We start from the raw sequence: 26,913 nt of genomic DNA on the forward strand, positions 1-26,913 counted from the left end.
AGGGAAAACCAGTACATAGTAGTGTCAAAGTCTTTCGGGAAGTCCCTGTTATTGTAACTGTGATTGGAATGTAGTTAATGAGTCTAAAATTATTGAAATTAATACTTCCATAGTGTTTTTTTTTTTTAAACCAACTCAAATGGCTTAACATGCTGATATAATTCCAGGTTCCAATAGTACATGTTTGTTGCCTAGAGCTCAATGAAAAGCAGTCTCTGTGTTTATTCTATTATAGAATGGTATACAATTGTCAATGTGTCGCTAATCGCATTTCGATCCACAATTTCTTTCCACGTCAGAGTATTCTGATGCTCTGCTTTGATATTCAACTTTCCACCCTGCAGATATTTATTGTCATTTTTATAATTTTTTTTATACATTTTGAAACAGAGAATTTTACATACTTACAAAGTTATATGAAAAGAGACTTGCGTCCATCAAGTTCATCCTTCCTCACATATGTTTTTGCTGTTGATCCAAAAGAAGGCAAAAAAACCCAGTCTAAAGCGCGTCCAATTTTGCAACAAACTAGGAAAATATTCCTTTCTGATCCTAAAATGGCAGTCAGATTACTCCTTGGATCAAGCAGCTATTACCCCACTAACTAGAAATTATATCCCTGTCTGTTATGTTTTTGCAAGTATTTATCCATTTGCTGTTTAAACATCTGTATGGACTCTGATAAAACCACCTCTTCAGGCAGAGAATTCCACATCCTTATAGTTCTTACTGTAAAAAAACCTTTTCTTTGCCTTAGATGAAATCTCCTTTCTTCCAGCCTAAATGTGTGACCTCGTGTCCTATGTATAGCCCTGTTTATGAATAGATTTCCAGATAATGGTTTATACTGGCCCCGAACATATATGTATATAATAGTTATCATATCCCCTCTAAGGCGCCGTTTTACCAAACTAAAGAGATTTCATTTTTTTTAACCTTTTTTAAATAGAGAGTAAATCAAGTAGAAGGTTTGGGTTATTCAGTCCTACATTTTTGTCAACGAATTCATTAGTTAAATAACTGAGACAAATATCTCTAATGTCAACGTAATGATCACAGTTATGGTTTTTCAACATTCAGAGCACCTACTGATAATGGAATAGAACCAGTTCCTGCTTGAAGGAAAACTTATAAAGTTTCCCAAAGTTTGCCCAAAATGAGAACCATTGACATTAGTGTAGCTGCTGAGATGCTCAATCCAGATAACCCACATTAGTTTGCTCCTAATTTCTTTGGAGCTTTAATTCTTTAATTTGGTTTTAGGAGACCTTTTAAGGAGGTAAGCTGCACCTTATAACCATTACACATATTGGGAAACTTTCTAGAACGATCTATTCTCTGAAGCTCAACTTTTGCAGTTTCTTTGGTTCATTTATATGCATACAACTCCATACAAATATCCCCACCATCACGTGGTTTCTAAGGTCCTCTGATTATAATGCTTGATTCCTTATGGCAACTCGGAAAGGACAAGATGGGATTAATCAATCATTGGTTCAACTGTGCATTTCTGAAATGGGAATATACTGAGACAAGAGACAGTCAAGACAAGAGACACTATAGTAACCAAAACAACTTTAGCTTAATGAAGCAGTTTGGGTGTATAGAACATGCCCCTGCAGCCTCACTGCTCAATCCTCTGCCATTTAGGAGATAAATCACATTGTTTATGATCTCTAGTCACACCTTCCTGCATGTGAGTTGCACAGCCTTCCATAAACACTTCCCGTAAAGAGTCATCTAAAGTTTATCCTTCCTTTATTGCAAGTTTTATTTAATTTAGATTTTCTTATCCCCTGCAATGTTAATAGCTTGCTAGACCCTGCAAGAGTCTCCTGTATGCGATTAAAGTTCAATTTAGAGAAAGAGATACAATTATTTAAGGTAAATTACATCTGATTGAAAGTGAAATCAGTTTTTTTTTCATGCAGGCTCTGTCAATCATAGCCAGGGGAGGTGTGACAAGGGCTGCATAAACAGAAGGTGATTTAACTCCAAAATGGCCGAAAATTGAGCAGTGAAACCTGAGAGGCACAATCTATACACTAAAACTGCTTTATTGAGCTACAGTTGTTTAGTTGACTATATTGTAATGGCCAGTAACTTGACAAAGAATTGAATGAATCTCAGAAACGAGCAGTGTAATAGTACACCTCACTTGTATTTTATTTATCTATACATAACAATGTTTAGCTGGTCGATTCTCTACTGAGACCATCTAGAAATGCAGGTTATTCCGACCTCTCAATGTGTTTCCCTTCCTTGGGAATGTCTGGCATTCTGATTAAAACAATGCTACTGAGGATAAAGGTTAGTCTCGTCTAGCAGATGGCATGTCATCCCCCCTTCAGATTACCGAGCCAGACTCTTTCCTGAAATGGTGTTTTAATGCAAATCGGTGGTTAAAGACCCTGTTTCACTAATAACCCTGACATATCCTTGTTACGTGAAGCCATCTGTTTGCTGCTCCTTTACGGGTTATTGTATTCTTCATTTCCCCAACAGTTTCTCATAAAAGGGCCAAACCTTACCCTATGTCTGCATTAAAACCGTCCAGTGTCGTGGCTCATAATTCAAATTCAGTATTAGCATATTGTGCCAAAATCTCCCAGAGTCTCTAGTCTCTAATCTCGAGGATCTTTGATATATCAAATCATAAAACAATAAGAGCTAATGGAATGAGTGTCGTTTACCAGGAAAGTTGCATTGAGATTTTCTCTCACCTCAACGTGTTCTTCAGTGTATAATATACATTACCATTGACCAAGTGTTACTGATGCACTGCAGTGTATACTCACCAGAGTACCTTCAATGTTTCCGGTTGGTAATTGGTCACAGCTGTGTGTGTTGTGATCCAGCATAATTTGTCTAACCTGGCCTTAGCATTTCTTGGTTTCCGCTGTCTGGTACCTGTGCTGACTCTCTGATTGGTGTGTGTCTATATTGCTCTCCTATGCCAGACTTTTTCTGACTACACTGTTGGTGTCACATGTAGACCCTGTGGATTATCCATGAATTTGGGGAACTATAGGCCCCTACAGCTTGCTGAAATACGTTATGTGTGAAGAGTGTGTCTTTTTTTTTTTTTCATTTAACAAAATGTGCAGATTTCAATAGAAATTAACACTGTTATAAAATTACCCTCTTAAATCCCCCTGGCTGTCAATCAGAACACATGCACTGTTACTTCCTGTTTTGTTCAGCTCAGTGCAGGTAAACTAAAGAGGCAGCAATTGCCCAGAGCACCTGCCTCGCAAAGACTTCTCATTGATCTGCATTGGGAAGCCTGTGATTGGACAGCCACAGAAAGTCTGGGCGGGGTTAGCAGGAGAGTGCTTGCAATGGCTGCAGACAAGAGGACTTTTTACTTGTACCCCGAATGAAAAAAAAAATCATAAATAAATGCATGTGTGCTTTCATTGGAGTTATTTCTGTTAAACATTGATTTATTTTTGTACTTGAGCAGTGGAGTGGCCTGTAAGTCTTGTTTTTCGACCACTAATGAAATATTACAAAGAGGCTCCACCATAAACATTCATTTTAAGAAGAAAAACAAATTCTGACTTCGGTCACATAAATAAATAATAGGGAAATTAGATAATAAAAGTTTTTTTTGCACCATTAAACTAAACTAAATGTGAATGAGTCATTCAGAACACTATCTACAGTGTATATGAGTTCATCAAGACGCATATAAAATTATAAATACAAAGTTTGACTCTAAAATGGATGGTTAGGTTTCCAACATAATATATAGCCTTTTTGCTCATTATTGCTAATCTGCATGATTTTAATATTTGGTGAATCGGTTCTTGCCGGAGGTGCAGTGTGTTAGTAGCAGCAGATACATACGGTATACATTTTTATCATAGTTGCATTGTTACAGTGTATTCTGCTAGACCTTAGTTTGCTTCAGAGAACAGTTTAGAAAACGAAGCCCATCGCCTCTGGCACTGATGTCTGCATTCCTCTCACTTAATGAATCGATGTGGCAACAAATCCCATTAGCTAGTTACTTTATAACCTCAGCGGTATGTTATGTAATTCATGAAATACATTGCAAAGCAACAAAGAGCACCGCGTCTGCTTGTTTATTGGTTTATACTGTTTGACATGTTCCGAGCTTGGAAGTTGGCATATAGGAATGTTCAAATTACAATAAGCAAGATACAATATGCATTTATTTGTTTTTCAAAATTATTTTGCTGAGTCTCTAAAATACTTTTTCGGCGAATCTGCAGCTAAACTGAACCGTGCACTGTATGTGTGTGTGTGTGTGTGTATGTGTGTGTGTGTGTGTGTTTGTGTGTGTATGTGTGTGTGTGTGTGTGTGTGTGTTTGTGACAATAATATACAACATTATATAGCAGTATTTAATAATTGAATATTGGATATTTTGCAAATTATAGCAATATGATAAAATCCTCACGTTTTGCTGGAAAAAGTCCCAAAATGTGCTACTTTGATTATGCAGACTCATCTACAGGTTTCAGAAAATGTTTGTTTCTTTTCTTAAAGGTTTCAATTTGAATTTTTCTATTTTACTTTATCTAGTCTCATATGGGTGTCTGCTTTGCACCTACAGGTAATGAACAGAGCACATAATGTCTTCTAAATTAAACACACTCTGCTAAGATAGGTTTGTAAATACTTTTTGTGTTCCTAATGTTCCTTTATTGTTCAGCAGGCTATAAACAATCTATCAAACACAATGAATAATATCTATGATTTCCCACTTAGTACTCGTGATGTCAGATAAAAGCCAACTGCCCTCAATCCCTGTCTGGATCAACACGGACTTTGTCCTTGACATGTGCCTGTTTTTTGCTCTCTTGAACTCATCCACTGTTAATCTTGACCCCCTCTGCTGGAAATCTTCTCTTTAGATCCAGAAGCTCCTGTGATCTGGAATACCTCTCTTCTACAAGGGATAGAAGTATACATTGCTGGTATTCCTTAATATGGAAATATAACTTCTATTTAAATCCAAATCGTCACGTGCAGTCCTGTTAAGCTAAATGAATTAGGTTAGGATCTGTCATCATTTGGCAATGTCTGACCTTGCAAACAAGCTATTGGTACATGATACTATGTTAGATCCTTATTGTATTTTTGGTTTCTGGCATGTGCATGGGTTAATGCAGTCACGTCTCTAATTGTATTATTATTATTATTATTATTATTATTATTATTGCCATTTATATAGCGCCAACAGATTCCGTAGCGCTTTACAATATTTTGAGAGGGGGGGGGATGTAACAATAAATAAGACAATTACAAGAAAACTTACAGGAATAATAGGTTGAAGAGGACCCTGCTCAAATGAGCTTACAGTCTATAGGAGGTGGGGTATTAGAAACATTAGGATAGGAAATATCAAGTAGGAGTGAAGCAGAGCTGGAGGAGAGAGCAAAGACAAATTATATATTTCATAAAGTGCCCTGTTGGTACTCTGACAAGGTATTACAACACAAACAGAGAATATGAGAAGCTTAGAGAAACTCAGTCGCTTGCCCTTCGGTTAGTCCACGCTCAGGTCTCAAAAATGGCTTTTCTCACTTGTGCCATTATATTGTGAGCCATTACCATTTGCGTCTAACTGGATACGATGCAATTAAATCCAGAATCCACCCATATATATCTATATCCATTTTGTCAATAGATAATATAATATGTAGATATGAGGTTACCTCCACCATTGTCATCCTGTGGACGCCATTGATGAGATATTTGCAGCCATTGGTTCTAGCTGTATTCAGACATGATTTTGACTGTTGGCCGGCATACGACGTGGCAGCTATTTTGCACACAGATTACATTTGTTTTGCAGTATCCACCTCAGGAGCTCCTCAAATTCCCAGCTTATGGTAACGTTCATTTACGTTATTCCGAGTCGCTGGGATGGATTAATACTTTTGGAGAGCTGCCAACGCAGTTGGCACACATCGGTTTCTTGTCTTGACCTTGTTTATTGTCTGAGCTGGATTTGAAAAGCATTTGTCATAACATGAACCTTTGACACAGATCCTGTTTAAGAACATCCCAACTTAGCTTGTTGCGTTTGAATTGCATTCTGGGAGTATCAGTACTTATGCAGAATAGCATCTGGTCTATAAAACCCTGTTACGTTTTCACCTCGCAATGAGTTGTGGACGGTACGGGAAATATTTAGCTAATCTCTTATGTACACAATGGTCCTGGATATGGACAATTCGGTTTTCTACACAAGCAGTGAGGTAATTATAATTAAATTATATGTCTATCTATCTGTCTGTCTTTATGTCTGTCTATCTATCTATCTATCTATCTTGTAGGACTTAGAAAATCTTTGCAATATTTGTGATGATTATCATAGCATTTTACATGCTGACAGTACAGCTGACTTTGCGGTAAAGCAGGGATGTGCACAACATAGATCTCTGTGTGTTGCAAAACTACACCTCCCATGATGCCTTGCCAGCTGGGGATCTACTTTTTGTCCTGTACTGCAATTGTGTTGCAAAAGTTTTGATTGATATTTTGTGACCGTAATAATGAGATGAATGTCCTATAAACACAGCAATGACACATTGAATTTCTGCATAAAAAGTGTGTGTGTGTGTGTGTGTGTGTGTATATATACACTTTTTATGCAGAATTCCAATATATATATATCCTGATATATATATATCCTGATATATATATATATATATATATATATATATATATATATATATATATATATATATATATATATATATATATATATATATATATAGATATAGGAAACATGGGGGGATGGTTGCACTCACCTAAACATGCTTAAATGGGGTGCTGCTGGGGGCCATATTATACAATAAATACACAAGATCCAGCGCACTCTCCTATCTACTAAACAGCAACTTCAATGTTGACAGATTTTATTAGTTTGTAAAAGTTTTTTTTAAAAACACCTAATCTAGGCAAAAAAATGGGGATTTAGTTACATTATATGATCATACATTGCATAAGCCTGCCACAACGTCAATGTACCCCATCTTTGGCAGGTCCTACTCTCACAGTCTAATGTCTGCTCTTATGAGATTAACCACTTACTTGGGAAAAAATTCCATCTGAGGCTCTCTGCAGTACAAGGCTAAATAGGGACCTGAGATGAGGCACCTGTAACAGGGAGGGGTGCAGAACCAAGGAGTTGGCTAGACTCCCAAATATATATAGGAAACATGGGGGGATGGTTGCACTCACCTAAACATGCTTAAATGGGGTGCTGCTGGGGGCCATATTATACAATAAATACACAAGATCCAGCGCACTCTCCTATCTACTAAACAGCAACTTCAATGTTGACAGATTTTATTAGTTTGTAAAAGTTTTTTTTAAAAACACCTAATCTAGGCAAAAAAATGGGGATTTAGTTACATTATATGATCATACATTGCATAAGCCTGCCACAACGTCAATGTACCCCATCTTTGGCAGGTCCTACTCTCACAGTCTAATGTCTGCTCTTATGAGATTAACCACTTACTTGGGAAAAAATTCCATCTGAGGCTCTCTGCAGTACAAGGCTAAATAGGGACCTGAGATGAGGCACCTGTAACAGGGAGGGGTGCAGAACCAAGGAGTTGGCTAGACTCCCAAATATATATAGGAAACATGGGGGGATGGTTGCACTCACCTAAACATGCTTAAATGGGGTGCTGCTGGGGGCCATATTATACAATAAATACACAAGATCCAGCGCACTCTCCTATCTACTAAACAGCAACTTCAATGTTGACAGATTTTATTAGTTTGTAAAAGTTTTTTTTAAAAACACCTAATCTAGGCAAAAAAATGGGGATTTAGTTACATTATATGATCATACATTGCATAAGCCTGCCACAACGTCAATGTACCCCATCTTTGGCAGGTCCTACTCTCACAGTCTAATGTCTGCTCTTATGAGATTAACCACTTACTTGGGAAAAAATTCCATCTGAGGCTCTCTGCAGTACAAGGCTAAATAGGGACCTGAGATGAGGCACCTGTAACAGGGAGGGGTGCAGAACCAAGGAGTTGGCTAGACTCCCAAATATATATAGGAAACATGGGGGGATGGTTGCACTCACCTAAACATGCTTAAATGGGGTGCTGCTGGGGGCCATATTATACAATAAATACACAAGATCCAGCGCACTCTCCTATCTACTAAACAGCAACTTCAATGTTGACAGATTTTATTAGTTTGTAAAAGTTTTTTTTAAAAACACCTAATCTAGGCAAAAAAATGGGGATTTAGTTACATTATATGATCATACATTGCATAAGCCTGCCACAACGTCAATGTACCCCATCTTTGGCAGGTCCTACTCTCACAGTCTAATGTCTGCTCTTATGAGATTAACCACTTACTTGGGAAAAAATTCCATCTGAGGCTCTCTGCAGTACAAGGCTAAATAGGGACCTGAGATGAGGCACCTGTAACAGGGAGGGGTGCAGAACCAAGGAGTTGGCTAGACTCCCAAATATATATAGGAAACATGGGGGGATGGTTGCACTCACCTAAACATGCTTAAATGGGGTGCTGCTGGGGGCCATATTATACAATAAATACACAAGATCCAGCGCACTCTCCTATCTACTAAACAGCAACTTCAATGTTGACAGATTTTATTAGTTTGTAAAAGTTTTTTTTAAAAACACCTAATCTAGGCAAAAAAATGGGGATTTAGTTACATTATATGATCATACATTGCATAAGCCTGCCACAACGTCAATGTACCCCATCTTTGGCAGGTCCTACTCTCACAGTCTAATGTCTGCTCTTATGAGATTAACCACTTACTTGGGAAAAAATTCCATCTGAGGCTCTCTGCAGTACAAGGCTAAATAGGGACCTGAGATGAGGCACCTGTAACAGGGAGGGGTGCAGAACCAAGGAGTTGGCTAGACTCCCAAATATATATAGGAAACATGGGGGGATGGTTGCACTCACCTAAACATGCTTAAATGGGGTGCTGCTGGGGGCCATATTATACAATAAATACACAAGATCCAGCGCACTCTCCTATCTACTAAACAGCAACTTCAATGTTGACAGATTTTATTAGTTTGTAAAAGTTTTTTTTAAAAACACCTAATCTAGGCAAAAAAATGGGGATTTAGTTACATTATATGATCATACATTGCATAAGCCTGCCAGTACAGTTTATCCTCCCAGTTGTTGTCCCAGTTACTGCAAATTTTGCAGGATTTAAAGATTTGTTCCAAGTCAATAACTAATACCATACAATTGTTCAACAGTCGCTCTGCACGCTGGATGCGAAATTGGAACCAGCGTCGCAGAAGCGCCTCTAGCGGCTGTCAGGAAGACAGCCACTAGAGGTTGGATTAACCCCTAATGTAAACATAGCAGTTTCTCTGAAACTGCTATGTTTGCATCTGAAGGGTTAAAACCTGGGGGACCTGGCACCAGGGGCGTACCTAGAGCATTTGGCACCCGGGGCGGACCCTGAGTGTGCCCCCCCCCCCATAATAAAAATGTAAGAAAACACCCACATCTTTTTTCAATGTTTTCAATAATATTTATTGCACAAATTTGTAAACTGCTTGTAAAATTTGTAAAATGCGCCAGTTTTGTAGAAGGGGGAAGACCAGTGCTTTTGTAGAAAGGGGCTGGTGAGAACCTTCTAGAAAACTCCTGCCCTGCCCCTTTCTACAAAGTCCCTTGTCTCGCCCTTCATATAAAAACCCTGCACCCCGATCACATAAATTTCATACAATCCCTACACATAAAAATCCTGCACATCCCCTTAATAAAAAACAAAAACGTGCACAACCCCTCTTAATAACAAAAAACCTGCACACCCCCCTTATAAAAACCCTGCACACCCCTTAACAAAAAACAAAAATCTGCAGTGCACATCCTCCCTTAATAAATAGAATACTGCAACCCCCTTAATAAAAAAAAACCCTGCACCCCCATTATTTAAACCTCCCCCTTTAATTCTTTAATCCACAGCCCCCTTTAATTAATCCACACCCCTCTTAATTAATACACCCCCCTTAATAAATCCTCACCCCCTTAATTAATACACCCCCCTTAATTAATCCTCACTCCCCCTTAATTAATACACCCCCTTAATTAATCAACACACCCCTTAATTAATACACCCCCTTAATTAATCCACACACCCCTAATTAATACACCCCCTTAATTAATCCACACACCCCTTAATTAATACACCCCCTTAATTAATCCTCACTCCCCCTTAATACACCCCCATTAATTACTCCACCCCCCTTAATTAATCCACACCCCCTTAATTAATACACCCCCCTTAATTATAATACACCCCTTAATTAATCCTCACTCCCCCTTAATACACCCCCCTTAATTAATCCACACCCCCCTTAATTAATCCACACCCCCTTAATTAATACATCCCCCTTAATTAATCCACTCACCCCTTAATTAATCCACTCACCCCTTAATTAATCCTCACTCCCCCTTAATACACCCCCTTAATTAATAGACCCCCCTTAAATAACTCACACCCCCATTAATACACCCCCCTTAATTAATCCTCACTCCCCCTTAATTAATACATCCCCCTTAATTAATCCACTCACCCCTTAATTAATCCACTCCCCCCTTAATTAATCCTCACTCCCCCTTAATACACCACCCTTAATTAATACTCACTCCCCCCTTAATTAATATCCCCCCTTAATTAATCCACACACCCCTTAATTAATACACCCCCCTTAATTAACCCACACCCCCTTAATACACCCCCCTTAATTAATACTCACTGCCCCCTTAATTAATACTCCCCCCTTAATTAATCAATACACCCCCTTAATTAATACACCCCCCTTAATTAATACTCACTCCCCCCTTAATTAATACACCCCCCTTAATTAATACACCCCCTTAATTAATACACCCCCTTAATTAATACTCACTCCCCCCTTAATTAATACACCCCCTTAATTAATACACCCCCTTAATTAATACTCACTCCCCCCTTAATTAATACACCCCCTTAATTAATACACCCCCCTTAATTAATACTCACTCCCCCCTTAATTAATACATCCCCCTTAATTAATACACCCCCCTTAATTAATACACCCCCTTAATTAATACACCCCCTTAATTAACACACCCCCCTTAATTAATACTCACTCCCCCTTAATTAATGCATCCCCCTTAATTAATACACCCCCCTTAATTAATACACCCCCCTTAATTAATACTCACTCCCCCCTTAATTAATACACCCCCCTTAAGTAATACACCCCCCTTAATTAATACACCCCCCTTAATTAATACACACCCCCCTTAATTAAACCTCCCTCCCCTTTAATTCTTTAATTAATCCATTATCCACCCCCCCCCTTTAATTAATTTAGCCCCATCACATAAAATGACTACTTACATTGTATTGATGCCTTGACCGACTGGGTGCCTCACCGCCCCGGATCCTTCCGCTGAAGATCCGTGAAGGCGGGCTGACGGCGCTGCGCACGACGTCATCACGTTGCGCGACGCCGCGGCCCGCAACACTCCTCCCCTCATCCATGTAGTAAGTCCTGCCGGGCCGCAAAGGTGCTGCGGCTGTGCACAGCGTAATGATGGGGGCCGGGGGGTGACACATGACACCGGACGTCATGGCACCCCCCTAGTCAGTGGCACCCGGGGCGGGCCGCCCCCCCCCCCGCCCTTCCTTAGTACGCCACTGCCTGGCACCCAGACCACTTCATTGAGCTGAAGTGGTCTGGGTGACTATAGTGTCCCTTTAAGACAATTCCACAGGCCTGCAGCATGTATATTTTACAAGTGGCCAACATTTAAAATGGTTCTCTCACTTGGAGGCCATGATTCTAAAGATTGGGCCACACTCCACTCTCACCTTCAGTTCTGCTACTTTCGCTTGTCGCCTGGTTGCACCTTGTCGCTTGGTTGCTATCCCCTCAATGTCCTTCCTATTGTGTTTTCGTACCCCACCTCCTCCAGACTGTAAGGTCCTCATCAACCTATTGTTCCTGTAACATTTTGTAATTATCTAATTTATTGTTTCATTTTCCCCCTTTTGTAATATTGTAAAGCGCTACGGAATAAGTTCGTGCTAAATAAATGCCAACAATAATTATAATAATAATAGTTTCCTTTCGATACGCATAAAAGCTGCCAGCATGGATAGATCAGGGTTTTTTTCTAAACTGGCAGTTGTCCGGAACTAACCGACAATTTTATGCTAAGATAGTCAGTTGGAAAAACAATATTTTATTCCGTTCTACCAGATTGTCTCTTAAGCGCACACGCCTTCTGTCCTGCATGGAAGAGTCTGTTCATCAAACAGGAAGTTGTGGTGAGCTGATAAATGACTTGCAAATGTTGTCAATTTCCTAGCTTTTTCTACATTTTGCGATTTACTTTGCTTCTCATAACGCGGTGCTTAATGACGAGACCCTTTATAAGAGAGTTATAGCCAGCTCGTCCACATTCCATAATCCTTTTTACATGAAATATTCTCTACTCACAATTACATAGATCTATTTACTAACGTGATAATTCATAGTTAGCTAGGCTTTCAGTTTGGCTGTTTTGGATTTAAATTTGAAATTCACTTTGAATTCTTGCCTTAGTGAAAAACCCTGACAGAATTATGTATGGTTCCTTGAAGATAAATGTAAATATGTTAAAATTAAAAAGAGGTGGTTATACTGTTATGTATTATTTTTGGAGCCTGACAATATATATTTTTATAAAACGTAACAGGAACATGACATCGAAACAGCCCACGGAGTTGTCCACGTCACGATGTGTGGGACTCCGAGACAGAACAGACCAGTGATTTTAACTTACCATGACATCGGATTAAACTGTAAGTTTAATGTTCTAACTTGGTTATGTGGCATTCACGTAGGCCTTTTGGTCACATTGATTCGGAACTAATTTATGGTTAAAAATAATGCATGAATGGCTCTGCATGTGATGGATGATGTAGACAGTTAAATAACTCTTTTAGCTCATTTTAACCCCACATGGTGATCGTACAAAATGGCGCGCTGATTAAATGTTTAATAATAAGGAGTTTGCCACAAGTGGAAAAACTCTCCAGGTAACATATATTATTAATTAATAATGGTTATGGTGCCACTCCTGATTGTGAGCCAAGCTCTTTTTGAGCATTCGGTATGGACTGGTCTCTCACTGTTCATATTGCTAATGTGATATGTCCTGGTCTGCCCCAGGATGATGGGAGTCACATGCCAGAAACTAATGAAACTCAGAAATTCTAGAACGTACACTAACATATACTTTGTATTATAGTCTGATGCAGTACAGGATTTGAAAACATGTGCTGTCTGTCCATTATTTCATGGTGATGACATCATCTGTGTGCTATTCTCTGTAAAGCACTCTTTAGTTGACATTGTACAGCGCATGTCCCAGTCTGCCTGAGATTAGTGGGAGTTACACTACTGAAAAGCAGTTGCTACCTGCAGCTGCTGGCCTTTATAATCCACTCCTCTCCAATGATATTATGAGAGAAAAAACAAGGGGAAATCAGTGTTAAATGAATGAATACAAAAACTCCAGCTTCATTTTAAAAACAACCTGAATGGGCCATCATTTAAAAAATAAAAATAGATTTTGAAATAAAATGGTTACTTATTTATTATGTCCTTAGGGTAAAAGCTGAGGAGACAGTTCTGTTTCTTCAGCTCCTCTGCCAGCACTGTATCTGTTAATGTTTTGGATATTACTGATACATTTCACTATTTGTTTTAATGAGATTCTTTAATTAATTTCTCTTTGTTACACAGACAAAACCTGCTTCAATTCCCTCTTTAACTTCGAGGACATGCACGAAATTACCCAGCATTTCTCGGTGTGTCACGTTGATGCCCCCGGTCAGCAGGAGGGAGCGGCTTCGTTTCCAGCTGGGTGAGATACTAATGTATTTACTTCGTATGGTGACTTTCTAGGTTAAGGATCCCTTTATCCCTTTAGCCTGGATGGGAATTATCGGGCATTATGGTTTAGGACTGCTTAGTGACTACACAAATTAGCCGACAGTAACGTCAATGGCTGAAAGAGAAAAATAAATGTATATTATTAGTTACAGATGTAAAACCTACAGTTTCATACTCTCGAGTTCCAATCTTTAGGCAGTACAATTTTATAAAATTAAAGAGACAACTGAAAAACTCTCTAAATGGTATGTCTTACGTGTGCAAAGAATTGTAGATATCCCTGATGTTTTGCTTCGTGGATACCATTGCGGAATTAATTGTAGACCTGCATGTCATCTTGGTACCAGTTATATTTTGTACATGGCCTGCCAACTCTGCTGCGTTAACAGTATGGAAGCCATGTTTGGATTCTGTAATGGGTTTCTCAATTGTTTTTGTCACCTGACTTGGACGTTTCTTTATACAGTTACGTGTATCCTTCAATGGATCAACTGGCTGAAATGCTGCCTGGCGTTGTCCAACAACTTGGGTAAGAAAAATGTATATTTTGTTCCATTTATGACAATTATTTATTTAATGTACATTGTAATTCCGTCAAATAAATAGAGTAAAATGACAAGAATGTGTTAAATAATGAATGTGATCTATCCACTATGTGCCACAACAGTAATCTTATCCTGTAATCTGACTGGCGTTAGCATTGTCATAGCTTCCCACTCTGTATAGGGTGATACACCTTAAACAGGGGCATCAAGCTGTGCTCCTCCATAGCAATTATTAGACTACAGATTCCATGATTGCTCCCAGCCAATGGAAGACTAAGAATTATGTGAACTTTGTGGAAATTTAAATCAGTTCCAAGATGCAAGCTCAGTAGCTGTTGCAAAACAGTTAGTGATATCCTGTTAATCGTAATTTAATAAACGCTGCATAGTTAATGTAGACACACCTGCTGATTTGTAGAAGGAGCAATGGGCCTGGTACGGCCACACCAGCTCGCAATGTAAATGTTCCATCAGTCCACACTTATATGTAAAGTGATAATTTATTTGTGTTTAAAGGAACACTATAGTGTTAGAAATACAAAGCTATATTCCTAGCACTGTAGGAACCCTTTGCCCCCTCCCTCGTGACCCCTTGCCACTGGTGATGTAAAGGGTTAAAAATTAACTTTTGTCACTTTCTTGATTCCCTCGGAGCTGGGTCGGGTTCCTCTTCCTCCGCAGACGTCAGTCGATGGGGGGGACTAATGCGCATTTGCAGCGCTCCTTAGGCCTTCCCTATAGGAAAGCATTGATTCATATGTGGTTTTTCAGCCCACTGGACACCTATAGGCACTCTGGGTGCCTATAGGGTCCCTTTAACTAATACAATGTATCAACCAATACCATCCTTGTCAAAGAAGAACAAGAGATTTGTGCAGCCTTGAAGTAGAGTTTTGGGCCTGCGTTTTCATGGACCAAGCGATGCTAAAAAGAATCAGGACATTTTCTAAAATAATTTCTGTTTAGATCATTTAAAAAAGGAGAGTTTTTTCAAATTTTCACTAAACACATCACATTTTATATTTTGCAGGTTGAAGTCAATACTTGGAATGGGAATCGGAGCTGGAGCTTATGTTCTCACCAGATTTGCAGTAAGTGTCTAACGTCTTTGTTTATTTGTAGGAAGTATTTTCAAATGTACCTTCCAGGTAATAACCATCAGTGAAAAAAACTTTAGAATCGTAATGTCAGATATTTACCAAGTTACACACTAAAACAGGTGGAACACGACCGCTAATAATCCCGTAATGGAATCGTGCCATGTTTAGCATGTCGCAAACATTGATACTTACAGCAAAAAGTTTATAGTTGATTAAGACAGATTCACAAAGTAAAGACTACCCGTTATCAGCTGTACTTATAGTCTGCAACAGAGGCGTAACTAGAAATCACAGGGCCCCAGTACAAATATTGCCCTGCCTGCCCCCCCCACCCCATACGTCTCTGCTCCCCCATACATCTACCCCTCACCCCATATGTCCCCGTCCCCCACATCCCTGCCCCCCCACACATGTAGACAAACAGATACACATGCAGACACACACACAGACACACATACATGTAGACACACACATACACACACACACACATACATACAGACACACATACACACAGACACATACATATAAACACACAAACACACACACACACAAACACATACACTCAGACACCCATACATACAGACACACACACAGAGACACATACATACAGACAGACACACATACACATGTAGGCACACACACACACACATATAGACACACACACACAGACACATACACATGTAGGCACACACACACACATATAGACACACACACAGACACATACACACACACACAGACATGCAAACACATACATATAAACACACATACATACAGACACACACATTCACACAGAGACACAGACATACAAACACACACACACACACACACACACAGACATACAGGCACACACACAGACAGACACATACACACACAGACATACCGACAGGTACACACAGACATACAGACACACACTCAGACAGACACACACACACACACACACAGATATACTGATACAGACATTCTTTATCTCTCTCACACACACACACACACACACACACAAACTGTTAAAACAAATTTAGTGACTTACCTGGGGTCCAGTGGCTGCCTCATGCGGATGGGAGTCAAAGCTCCCACTCTGACTCCCGCCTCTCCTCCTGCGTGGCTCTGTGACGGCTTCCTCCCAGCTCTGACTGGGGCCCAGTCACGCTCTTAAAGTGTTGCAGCGCTGCAGTGCTGAATGGGCTCCAGGAAATGCATTGCCATTGGGTGGCCCCAAGAGTTTTTCCGTGCGGTCGTGGCCACACCAAAATGCTGGCAGGCCATCCTGGTCACAGGGGTCGACAGGGCGGCTGGGCCCCCTGGAATGACGGGCCCAGTCGCAGTTGCGACCCGTGTGACCGAGGTAGTTCCGCCAGTGGTCTGCAAGAGAATGCTTTTTGTACTTTAACGACACAATGGTCCCACAGTGGTCCTCACTTCATTAGAAATATAATTTACTATTTTCTGTAGTAACTGCTCCAATGTAAACCGTAGCTTAACATTCCATGCCACTGCAGAGGGCAAACAGAAAAGAGTTCTGTGACAATATTTAGTGTTCTTCACCACTTCCAATTCATACTCAAAGTAAAGAAGAAATAAAACCAGCTGATGACTTAGAGGGTCTTCATGATCTTTACTCATTCTGTTTGTACCAGAAACCTCTTCTCTGGGTTTCTTGGATATCCTTTTTGGTTTTCTTGTTTAACTCTCTCTTTGTTTGATTAATGTATCATTTACCTGTAACAGTAGTTTTTACGTGGGAATCAATATTAAAATAGCCAGTCAATATTTTGCCTGGTACATTATCACTAGTGTTGTGTCTTTTATTCAAGACCTTTTGTTTTATTGTAGACATTACATATTAATAGAGGATACATATTGGTGAACTGTGCATTATGGGTAAATAATGCCATTGAGCATAAAACCATAATTCTGAAGGTTGGGTAAAATCCCTCGGTGACATTATTTTCATTACGTATCTTTTATATTACATTATATTTTAGAATAGGGTTATTGTGTAAACTGGGCCAGCCTCATACATGTGAGACCTCAAACATAGCATATACAGAGAGGGGGCTCTGCTGCACTACCTGACACAAATTAAGGTCTCCTAACTTCATGGAAGTGATTAATGCCTCTCGTTTATTATGGGAATTAATAACACTTCAGGCACCATAACAATTTAATTGGAACTAATCTGGTGCCAGGTACTTCCTCGCAACATAACAACTTCATCACAATGAAGTGGTCCTCGTTTTCACAACAAAGTTGTTATGGTGCCTGGAGGTTCCCTTTAATAAAATAGGTTTACATGACACTCCATATAGTTTCTAAGGTCTTGAAATCCACACAAAAAAATACCAAATATTTGTTGTTTGGACTGAAATAGCATCATGTAATTTATTTTATCAGTACATATTTTTTAAACACATGTATTTTTGTGTCCCAGCTGAATCACCCTAGCATGGTAGAAGGACTGGTGCTGATTAACATTAACCCCTGTGCTGAAGGCTGGATGGACTGGGCTGCAACCAAGGTAAATTGAGGTTCTGCACCTCGCATTTGGCTAGTGAACTATTTGTGTGTGGGGCTTTAAGAAAGATAAAGTATAATTCCACTGCGCCCGATACATAGATTTGGGTCCCAGTTGTCTCTCAAACAGATCACAAATAATATGATTTCCTCAAAAAAATGGATTTAAGGTTATGGTGATTAGCTTATGGTCGGGTGGTTATGCTTAGAAGCATAGAATAACTTCATATTGTCTTAGTTTAGTGATCTGATCAGTAAAAGTAAATATGTGTCTCCAGTAATCGTTGCCTACGTGTGTATATATAAATCAGAGTAACTTACAGCTTTTGAATGATATCATTAATTTTATTTTATTTTTAGATTTCTGGATGGGCCCACGCCTTGCCTGACATGGTGATATCTCATCTTTTTTCAAAGGTAACAATTTCTGAAATATTCTTATAACACCTTCGATAACAGAACACTTCTCGGCTCATTTTATTCACCTTTGCTATAATAGCAATACACTATGTACAAAATGCTATGATTGCATTACAATGATAAAATGACAAAAGGAATGAGGACAAAATTACACTATTATGTAAGTTAGACTCCTTTCTCAACACAAAATATGACCAAAAGATTCAAGCTCTTTGTTGGAAATCGTCAATTATGCAAAATTCGCAGTTTTTGGAGTTGATTTATTCATTAATTTTGGTCCAATGAAGAGTTACAACATAATACACAATATTAAATTAAACAATACATAGTTATTTCTCTGGCACATATAGTTTTCAGTCGGATACGTACAGTGAGGGGAAAAAGTATTTGATCCCCTGCTGATTTTGAACGTTTGAACACTGACAAAGAAACGATCAGTCTATAATTTTAAAGGTAGGTGTATTTATTTATTTATTTTAATTCTTTATTTTATTTGTGTATAGGTTAAACAGGCAGGTTTGCACTGCCACAACAGCTGGCGCAAACAGATAATAAAACATTATATAACAGTTGTGTGGCATCGATAACATTACACGTTTTTGTTTTTTTTAAATGTATGAGCAATAGAGGCTACTGCATAATCATACATTGTCATTTGCACAATTTATAAGGTACATTAAACTAGAGTGTCAGGCTATCCAGACATGTCTGTTAGGTTAGAGGTAAACGTATCGTAAGTATGCAGGATTATGTAGACGTGGAGGGAAGTGAGGCATAATATAAACCATGCTTATAAAACAATATGAAAATAAAAGAAAGACACAAGAATCTCTGCATTGTAAGCTAGCACGAGGTTGTATTAAGAAAAGTGAGAACCATTAAAAGAGCGGTAAGTGAAACAGCCTGTGTCATGGATCATATGACAGAAGTCCCTGCATTACTGATAAGGCTTTTTCTAAGGGTGTAATAGTTTTTTTTAGCCAGGAGTGGGGACCATGGTCAGCTGCATTTCGGTCATTGCTGATGGGATGTTGGGAGTGGTCATCTCCTGGGCGCCATAATAAGGCGCTGGCTGGGAAGACTTCCCAGTAACACAATTATTGTAATACTCAAACAATCTTAAACCTTTATGATCAACTTCTTCTTCGACCCATCCCTCTTGCTGAATAGCTCTTGCTACTCAGTACCAAAGATGATGTGTGCAAATCTGGTGGCCAACTGCAAGAAACATCTGACCTCTGTGATTGCCAACAAGGATTTTTCCACCAAGTACTAAGTCGAAGGGGTCAAATACTTATTTCACTCATTGACATGCAAATCAATTTATAACTTTTTTGACATGGGTTTTTCTGGATTTTTTTTTTTTTGGTTATTCTGTCTCTCAAAATACACCTACCATTAAAATTATAGACTGGTCATTTCTTTGTCAGTGGGCAAACGTTCAAAATCAAATACTTGTTTCCCTCACTGTATTATTGGAGCTGTTATAAGTAAAATGATTGTGTTATCTCTGTAGCCAAGCAGATTGTATATTGACCTACTTTCAGATATCCATAACTGCATTTGGCAGACAGAGTAACTCTGTATTCGTATATGCACTGTAATCGTTCAAGCTAAAACTCTCTCTTTCTTCCAATTTAGGATGAGATTCACGATAACCACGACTTGGTTCACACCTACAGACAGCACATTATTAACGATATCAACCAGAATAACTTACAGCTCTTTGTCAAATCTTACATCAGGTAATACTGACAATATTGTGATCAATTATTGACTCAGTGGGAAATGTGAAACATGTATACAGTCTGTTACCAAATTCCATACTTTGACCTTTTACTCTATTGCCCTCTGGAGTCCAAGTGATCACGGACTTTCTGATGTGTATATTTATTTCAAAATCAGACACATTCACACTAGACGTGCAAAACATTGTAGATATTATAAAAACAGCATCAAAACTACTTACAAAAATTACTTCTAAATAGCCCAGATTCTGAGAATGTTTGTGAATCTGTTCGGTGTTTGCGCAATTAATAAACCTGACACGTCAAATATAGCCATGGTAAGTCTAGTCCTCTCACCAAGAGTTCCTTATCTTATTCAGTCATATCCCAAGCTTTCCATCAGGCGACGTTGCAAGATAAAGATACAGATCCCTAAATATATGTGTTTGCTTCGTGTTTTACAGCCGAAGAGATCTGGAGATTGAAAGACCTATTCCTGGGACCAATGCTGTCACTTTGAAGTACGTCACATATTTTTCTACTTAATTTTTGTATCATGCATGACATGGGAAAAATGTTAGTTGAAAAACATTTAAAATAATAATAAAAATTGTAATAGTAACAATAATGTGGCCATAAAAAAATAAAACACACCTTTTGGCAACAGATGTAAGGAAACTTACTCTGTGGCCATGCCAATGTATGAAAGACAGTTTTTTTTTGTGTGGAAAAAGCCAATTTTAGCCTTTCCACTGATTAAGACCCCTTCATCTCATATATGCGTCACCCTATATTCATTTGGTGGAAGCCGTACTGCCCCCCTACAATTTGTGGTGAATGCTGCTGCCAGGCTGGTCTTTATCTCCTTTCGCTCCTCTCACACCTCACCCCACTGTCAATCCTTACACTGGCATCCTGTACCCTACAGGTGTCAATTTAAAATACTAACCCTTACCTATAAAGCTCTAATTAACTCTAGCGCCTCTTACATTTTTTCACTGATTCATAGGTATGCCCCCTCTCGGTCTCTCCACCTTACTGTTGACTTTCTCCTGTCTTCTGCTCGCACCCTTACTGCAAATTCTAGCCTGCAAGACTTCTCACGGGCATCTCCTTTCCTTTGGAACAGCCTGCCTACCCCTGTCCTACTCTTCCCTAGTCTTCGAACCTTTAAGAAGTCCCTCAAAACCCATCTTTTCAGGAATGCTTATTGCCTAAAAGAGTAAATTCTATCTCTCAAACTTTCCTCTTACTCTCTCCTATAGGGCCACACTCCACTCTCACCTCCAGTTCTGCTACTTTCCCACCATGTCTATTTGCTGTCTCTCTCAATACACCTCCTCTAGACTGTAAGCTTGTTTGAGCAGGGTCCTCAACTACCTATTGTCCCTGTTATATTTTGTTATTGTCTCATTTGGTCAATTTCCCTTTTATTGTAAAGCGCTGTGGAATAAGCTTGCGCTATATACATACCAATAATAATAATAATAATAATAATAATCCATGGACCAGTTAAGCCCAGTTGTTTAATTCTGACAACATGGCGGTTACGGTATTTATTTATAAATAACCCTCACTAAGTAGATATAGGTTAAGTGCAGATAGTCATGTGAAAATACAAACAATACATTGCAATAATCTCAGTGTCCTTCAGGAAATGACAAAAATAATGTCTAGTAGAAATGGGGACATAGGTCTAGGTTATGGGAGATGTTTTAATAGTTCCTCCTCTTGTGTTCCAGGTGTCCTGCCCTGCTGGTGGTAGGCGATAGTTCACCTGCCGTCGATGCTGTGGTAAGCTGAATTATGAGTCTTCATGGAAAATGGCAATTGTTGCTATAAATTAATATAATCAACTGTGCCCTTTATACTAGTTGGCATTGATTGTCATATGCTTGTTATCATATCTGTGAAAAAAAATACCCCGGAGAATATACTTTGGAATAAAACTAAACAGAATTTTCTTCTAACTGTGTAGGTGGAATGTAATTCAAAACTGGACCCAACCAAGACTACATTGCTGAAGGTAACACTCACTGAATCTTCTTCTGTCTGTTTGTTGACGTACCGTGCTTAGTTCACTGTCAAACAGAAATTCCCCCATTGGATTTTCTTTTTAAATACCCAACACCTTGCTTACACATCTACATTTTAAATGATAATGCATATGAAGATTTGAGGATTTACATATTAAAAAAAAAAATTTAAGTGTTAAGTATGGGGTCAAAAATACTTTGCAAACAGGATATTGTTCTGTTACGATGAGCTGCGAGGATATAGATAATATTACTAATGACTTATATTTGTCTTCTCAGATGTCAGACTGCGGTGGATTCCCTCAAGTTATCCAGGTAGAGGCTGATACATTTTTGTGTATTTTGTGTATTTTGGTTTTATTTTTGTCATTTTATCTCTTGTGTTTGTCACTGGACTAGACATTGTAGCTTAAGCATCATCAGAGTATTTACATTTAGCCCAAGCACCCATTCTGTGCTGGCTTTGGGAAATCCCTCAGATAATATCAGGTGAATTTGGCACAATGACATGAAGAATCATAATTAGTGTATCACAACTTGTCGTTTGAAGACATCTTGAAAATCCACACTGTATATGAGCCTTGAGGAATTACATAGAGAGAAATTAGGGGCGATGCATAGTGCAGACTACTAAAAGTTAATACTTTCTTTTATATCTAACTTGGGTTTTAAAACTTTGTCTAGAACTGACTACATTAGCTGATCTCAGAGTATCACATTGAGTCATCGAAGAAGAAACGAATGGCTCTCTCCCTATTCTCTTATCCTTAAGCATTGATTATTTAGTGAAAAAACAAAATATATAAAGCGTACATACTACAGTGAGAGAATATTTTCAAAATTCAAGTTTAAAAAAGGCAGATCTAAACTCAAAATATATAAATGTCTCTTTACTTAAAGACAACTTAACAATCACTAACAAAATAATGTTTTCCATTTCAGCCTGCAAAACTAGCCGAAGCCTTTAAATACTTTGTTCAAGGAATGGGATACAGTAAGTATATACAACCAAATGCAATATTTTTCTCTTCTCTTTTAAGCTGATGAACATTATCTATAAGCTATTTAAAAGAACACTTAAAATATTTTACTGAACAGGTCAAGTCTAGTTTATCATGTGAAGAGCTCCCTCTAGCTGACATTATATTTTGTGGATTAATTTACCAAAGTTTTTCTGAATTGACAAACAAGTTTCACAATGGAGGCAAACATCATCACTTTTCTAGACTTTAAATGACTGACAACCCCTTAAAGCTGTCAATGAGGCCACACAGAACTCTCAGATCCAGGCAGCCTGTGTTAGTGTTTGTTCAAGCTGCATATTGTCAGTGTCTGGAGCTGTCCATTAATTTGGTGCGATGAGTTGAACTGCTCTTGGAGATGAACCACTTATCCCTGCTGTGTATAGGTTAATGGGACAGGAGTCTATCCAGATGTAAGAGGGATCTGCATCAAAGGGAATTTTAAAACTATGAATATTTTTTTTGTTTTTCTTTTATTCATAATTTTTCCCATTGTTTTTTAGATATTACCCAGAAGTTCACATTAAGTATTTACCAATTGTTATTAAAGTCCAGTTCAGTCCAGGTAGAGACAGGGCAGATGCCAAACCAGAGGAGATATGGAAAGCCATACGTAGTCAGAATGTCGATAACTTTATGTTTTCCTATATTGTCCATACTTTCACGTCCATATTGCTGTAAATCTGAGCTGTCATGTTTCATCCCTAGTGCCCGCTGCGAGCATGACCAGATTAATGAGATCTCGTACAGGATCTGGTGCCAGTGTCTCATCCTTAGATGGCAACAGAAGCAGGTCTCACACGAATGAGGGCTCCAGAAGCCGTTCACACACCGGAGAGGGCGCCCGGAGCAGGTCTCAGACAGGAGACGGAAATCGCAGCCGTTCCCACACTGACAACAACCCAGCCAACCCTGATCTCAACAATGCAAAATCTATGGAGGTTTCGTGCTAAGCTGGGTTACGTACCAAACAATACATGCCTGCCAACTGTACAGATAAAAAATAAAAAAAAAACAATAAAAAAAAAACAAAACAAAAAAAGTTAATTAAAAAAATGTAACCCTTTTCACTGCCAGGGCCCTTCTGTCAGCCAATGGGTTAAATGGGATGTCAGCTCTGTGAACAAGAGCTATCTTTGGACCAAAGAGAACGAGAGTTAACCATTTTAGTGCCAGTGAGGCGTGCAAACACTGCGGTGCATTTCTGGCGCTTAGAATGTCAAAACCTTGTGAGAAAGCTTTAACCATTAGTTAACCAATAGCTGCTACTAGCTCAGCTTATGGAAACAAACATGCCTGGGATGTATGTATTAAACCCAGCGCATCGACCTCTCTGTTCATGTCTAACAAGTAGGATGAGAGACAGGCCAGTGTATGAACAGTTCCAGAATACATTTTGGCTGATACCAAAGGAGGCAGAGTAGCTTGCTCATAAACCCAATGGGCATTCATGATTTAGAATGAATTGAGGAGTGGTGTGTCTAAATACCATCCTCCTCCGAGGAGGTCCGATAATGTTCTGTTAGAACCTGTGGGCATATCCCACATATTCCCAGGTATGTAAATAAATGAAAGGAGATAGTCAAAGCAAGCTATTAACAAGCAACTAAACATCTCACTGTGTCTGTTGTAGGCATCTAATGTCGTCCTCAGTCATTCTGAACTCTATCTCAGTGGCCCCACTGTTTTTTTGTGAATTTTGAACGTGTCTGTCTCATCACTAAATTTTAATATTGAAAGAAAATAAGAGGAAGCAACAAGCTGGAGCATTTTGTAAATATATAATTGAAAGAGAGAATATTTATAAATGTGTTGTGCATTAAAAAAAATATCTATTTTAATAGTTTGTATAAACTAGAGAAAATAGCTTCTTCAATGAGCTGCCGATCAGTGGCTTTCTTTTTGTACGTACAATTATATTTCTGATTTTATTAAACCCTGAAAAAAAAATATATATATATATATTATTGATAGTATTAAACTGTGATAAAGGAATGTTCAAAGTACCAAAACCTCCACATTTTATCGCAAAGGACATGGCTCAAGGAATCTACGGGTGCAGTCCTGCTAGTTATCGTCATATTACTGTTCAGGAGGATTTGACAAAGAATGGAGGTTTTCATGCACGCAGAGTCCATCCCATAGACTTCTTGCACCATCACAACTATATAAATAATAGTGGCTATGGTCCTTTGAGTGTCCCTTTAACTGTTTAGTATAAGCAAACAAAGCAATATTATTGTATTGTGGCAGGTTGTTAAAATCTGTGTGGATAATATTGTGAATATCATCAATGGGATACCACTATCTTGTTAATTGTGATCACAGAAAAAAAAAATGCGTTAACGGCAAATAAAAAGGAGGGCTATTCTTTATTTGTTAACATGGACTGAACTACCATAAAATATGTATTAATTCTTGGTGCTTATAATTAATAAATTTGTAATGAATGAAAAAAAAAATCACAAATTTTAAACATTTGAAATATAATTATTTTCTGGTTTATATTATGGGGAAAGGGTTTTGGGATCTTTGACGTGGGGAGGGTTATAGAGCGGTTATCATATCTGTGAAAGTCACTAAAAACATCTCATTTGTTCTGATGATAGAGGGTATGTACTATATTGTTTTGTTTCTATTTTTAAAGATATGTTTCATTTTATTTTGATAATATTAAACCACGTATGGCTTGATTTCAGATATGTAAGTCTTTCCTCTTTATTGGTCTACGATTTCCAGTATTCTAATTATGTTTCCAAAAAATTTTCAAGCAGAAAAACTGTGATTTGTTTAGAGTTTCATTATGTTGAAGAAGCTCATTTTATATGTCAAATGGGATCATTGTATTTATTAAAGAAAAATAAATGTGTAACTTTGCACTGTGGTGTCGTATTATTGATTTCTTAATAGTATTAAAGAAATAAAGGCTTTGATCCCCACCTTGTTGTTCAACATCAGAGGAACCATCACAATGTTAAGATTTTGTGCTATGTATTTGGAAAGCTAAGAACAACTAATGCTTGGATGAAGAAGACTAAAGGAAGGTTAAATATAATCTGGATCTTTGAAGTATGATTTAAAAAAAAAAAGATGTCCACTGGTTACATGATTTGAGCATGTTTCATTAGTTCTTCCATTGGTTTTGTTTAATTTTATTTTTTTCATGATAATTAGTCTGATATGACAACTAATGTTGAAACAAATTGACGTCTAACTCGATGGTCTTAATTTAATAAGCTTTCAAAATGTTTCTAATCCGTCGGAAAAACTTTCTGAATTATTTGGCTAAAGACATTCGCATAGACTTTATTGGTTATTTATAGATAAATCATTAGAAACATTTTCATTACAGATTGGAATAATTTTGAAAGCTTTTTAAATTGAGGCCTTTGTGAGATGTTACCAAACGTCCATTATTCCCCGGGAGACGTACTAAGCTAGCTGTGCACATAATTTGCACAAATGGTTCCAAAGAGGAAGAAATGTTTGTATCAGATTGAATTTATTATGTTGAACTTTGGTGCTCACTGAGATTATTTTATCATGGTATAGCCAACAAGACAGGTCTCCAGAACATCCATACATGATCACTGACAACAAAG

The 26,913-nt window shown here is 38.3% G+C and overlaps 1 protein-coding gene across 2 annotated transcripts in view; it reads left to right on the forward strand.

Annotated features, from left to right (window-relative positions):
• NDRG1 (N-myc downstream regulated 1) overlaps positions 1-26,190 on the forward strand; it is a 53,334-nt gene extending 27,144 nt beyond the window's left edge. Inside the window, exons 1-14 of one of the 2 annotated variants that reach the window (XM_063451041.1) lie at positions 6,132-6,236; positions 12,749-12,854; positions 13,801-13,921; positions 14,417-14,479; positions 15,526-15,586; positions 18,024-18,110; positions 18,467-18,523; positions 20,168-20,271; positions 20,718-20,774; positions 21,996-22,047; positions 22,232-22,279; positions 22,569-22,604; positions 23,232-23,283; positions 24,020-26,190. In XM_063451041.1, coding sequence (XP_063307111.1) covers positions 6,183-6,236; positions 12,749-12,854; positions 13,801-13,921; positions 14,417-14,479; positions 15,526-15,586; positions 18,024-18,110; positions 18,467-18,523; positions 20,168-20,271; positions 20,718-20,774; positions 21,996-22,047; positions 22,232-22,279; positions 22,569-22,604; positions 23,232-23,283; positions 24,020-24,264 — 1,143 coding nt within the window. In that variant the 5' untranslated portion in view covers positions 6,132-6,182 and the 3' untranslated portion in view covers positions 24,265-26,190. Of the gene's footprint in view, positions 1-6,131; positions 6,237-12,748; positions 12,855-13,800; positions 13,922-14,416; positions 14,480-15,525; positions 15,587-18,023; positions 18,111-18,466; positions 18,524-20,167; positions 20,272-20,717; positions 20,775-21,995; positions 22,048-22,231; positions 22,280-22,568; positions 22,605-23,231; positions 23,284-24,019 lie in introns of those variants that run through there. The other variant, XM_063451040.1, reaches the window with a different exon arrangement.
• The last annotated feature ends 723 nt before the right edge of the window (positions 26,191-26,913 follow it).

The sequence above is a fragment of the Pelobates fuscus genome, chromosome 4 (assembly GCF_036172605.1).
Source record: "Pelobates fuscus isolate aPelFus1 chromosome 4, aPelFus1.pri, whole genome shotgun sequence".
NCBI classification, from domain to species: Eukaryota; Metazoa; Chordata; class Amphibia; order Anura; family Pelobatidae; genus Pelobates; species Pelobates fuscus.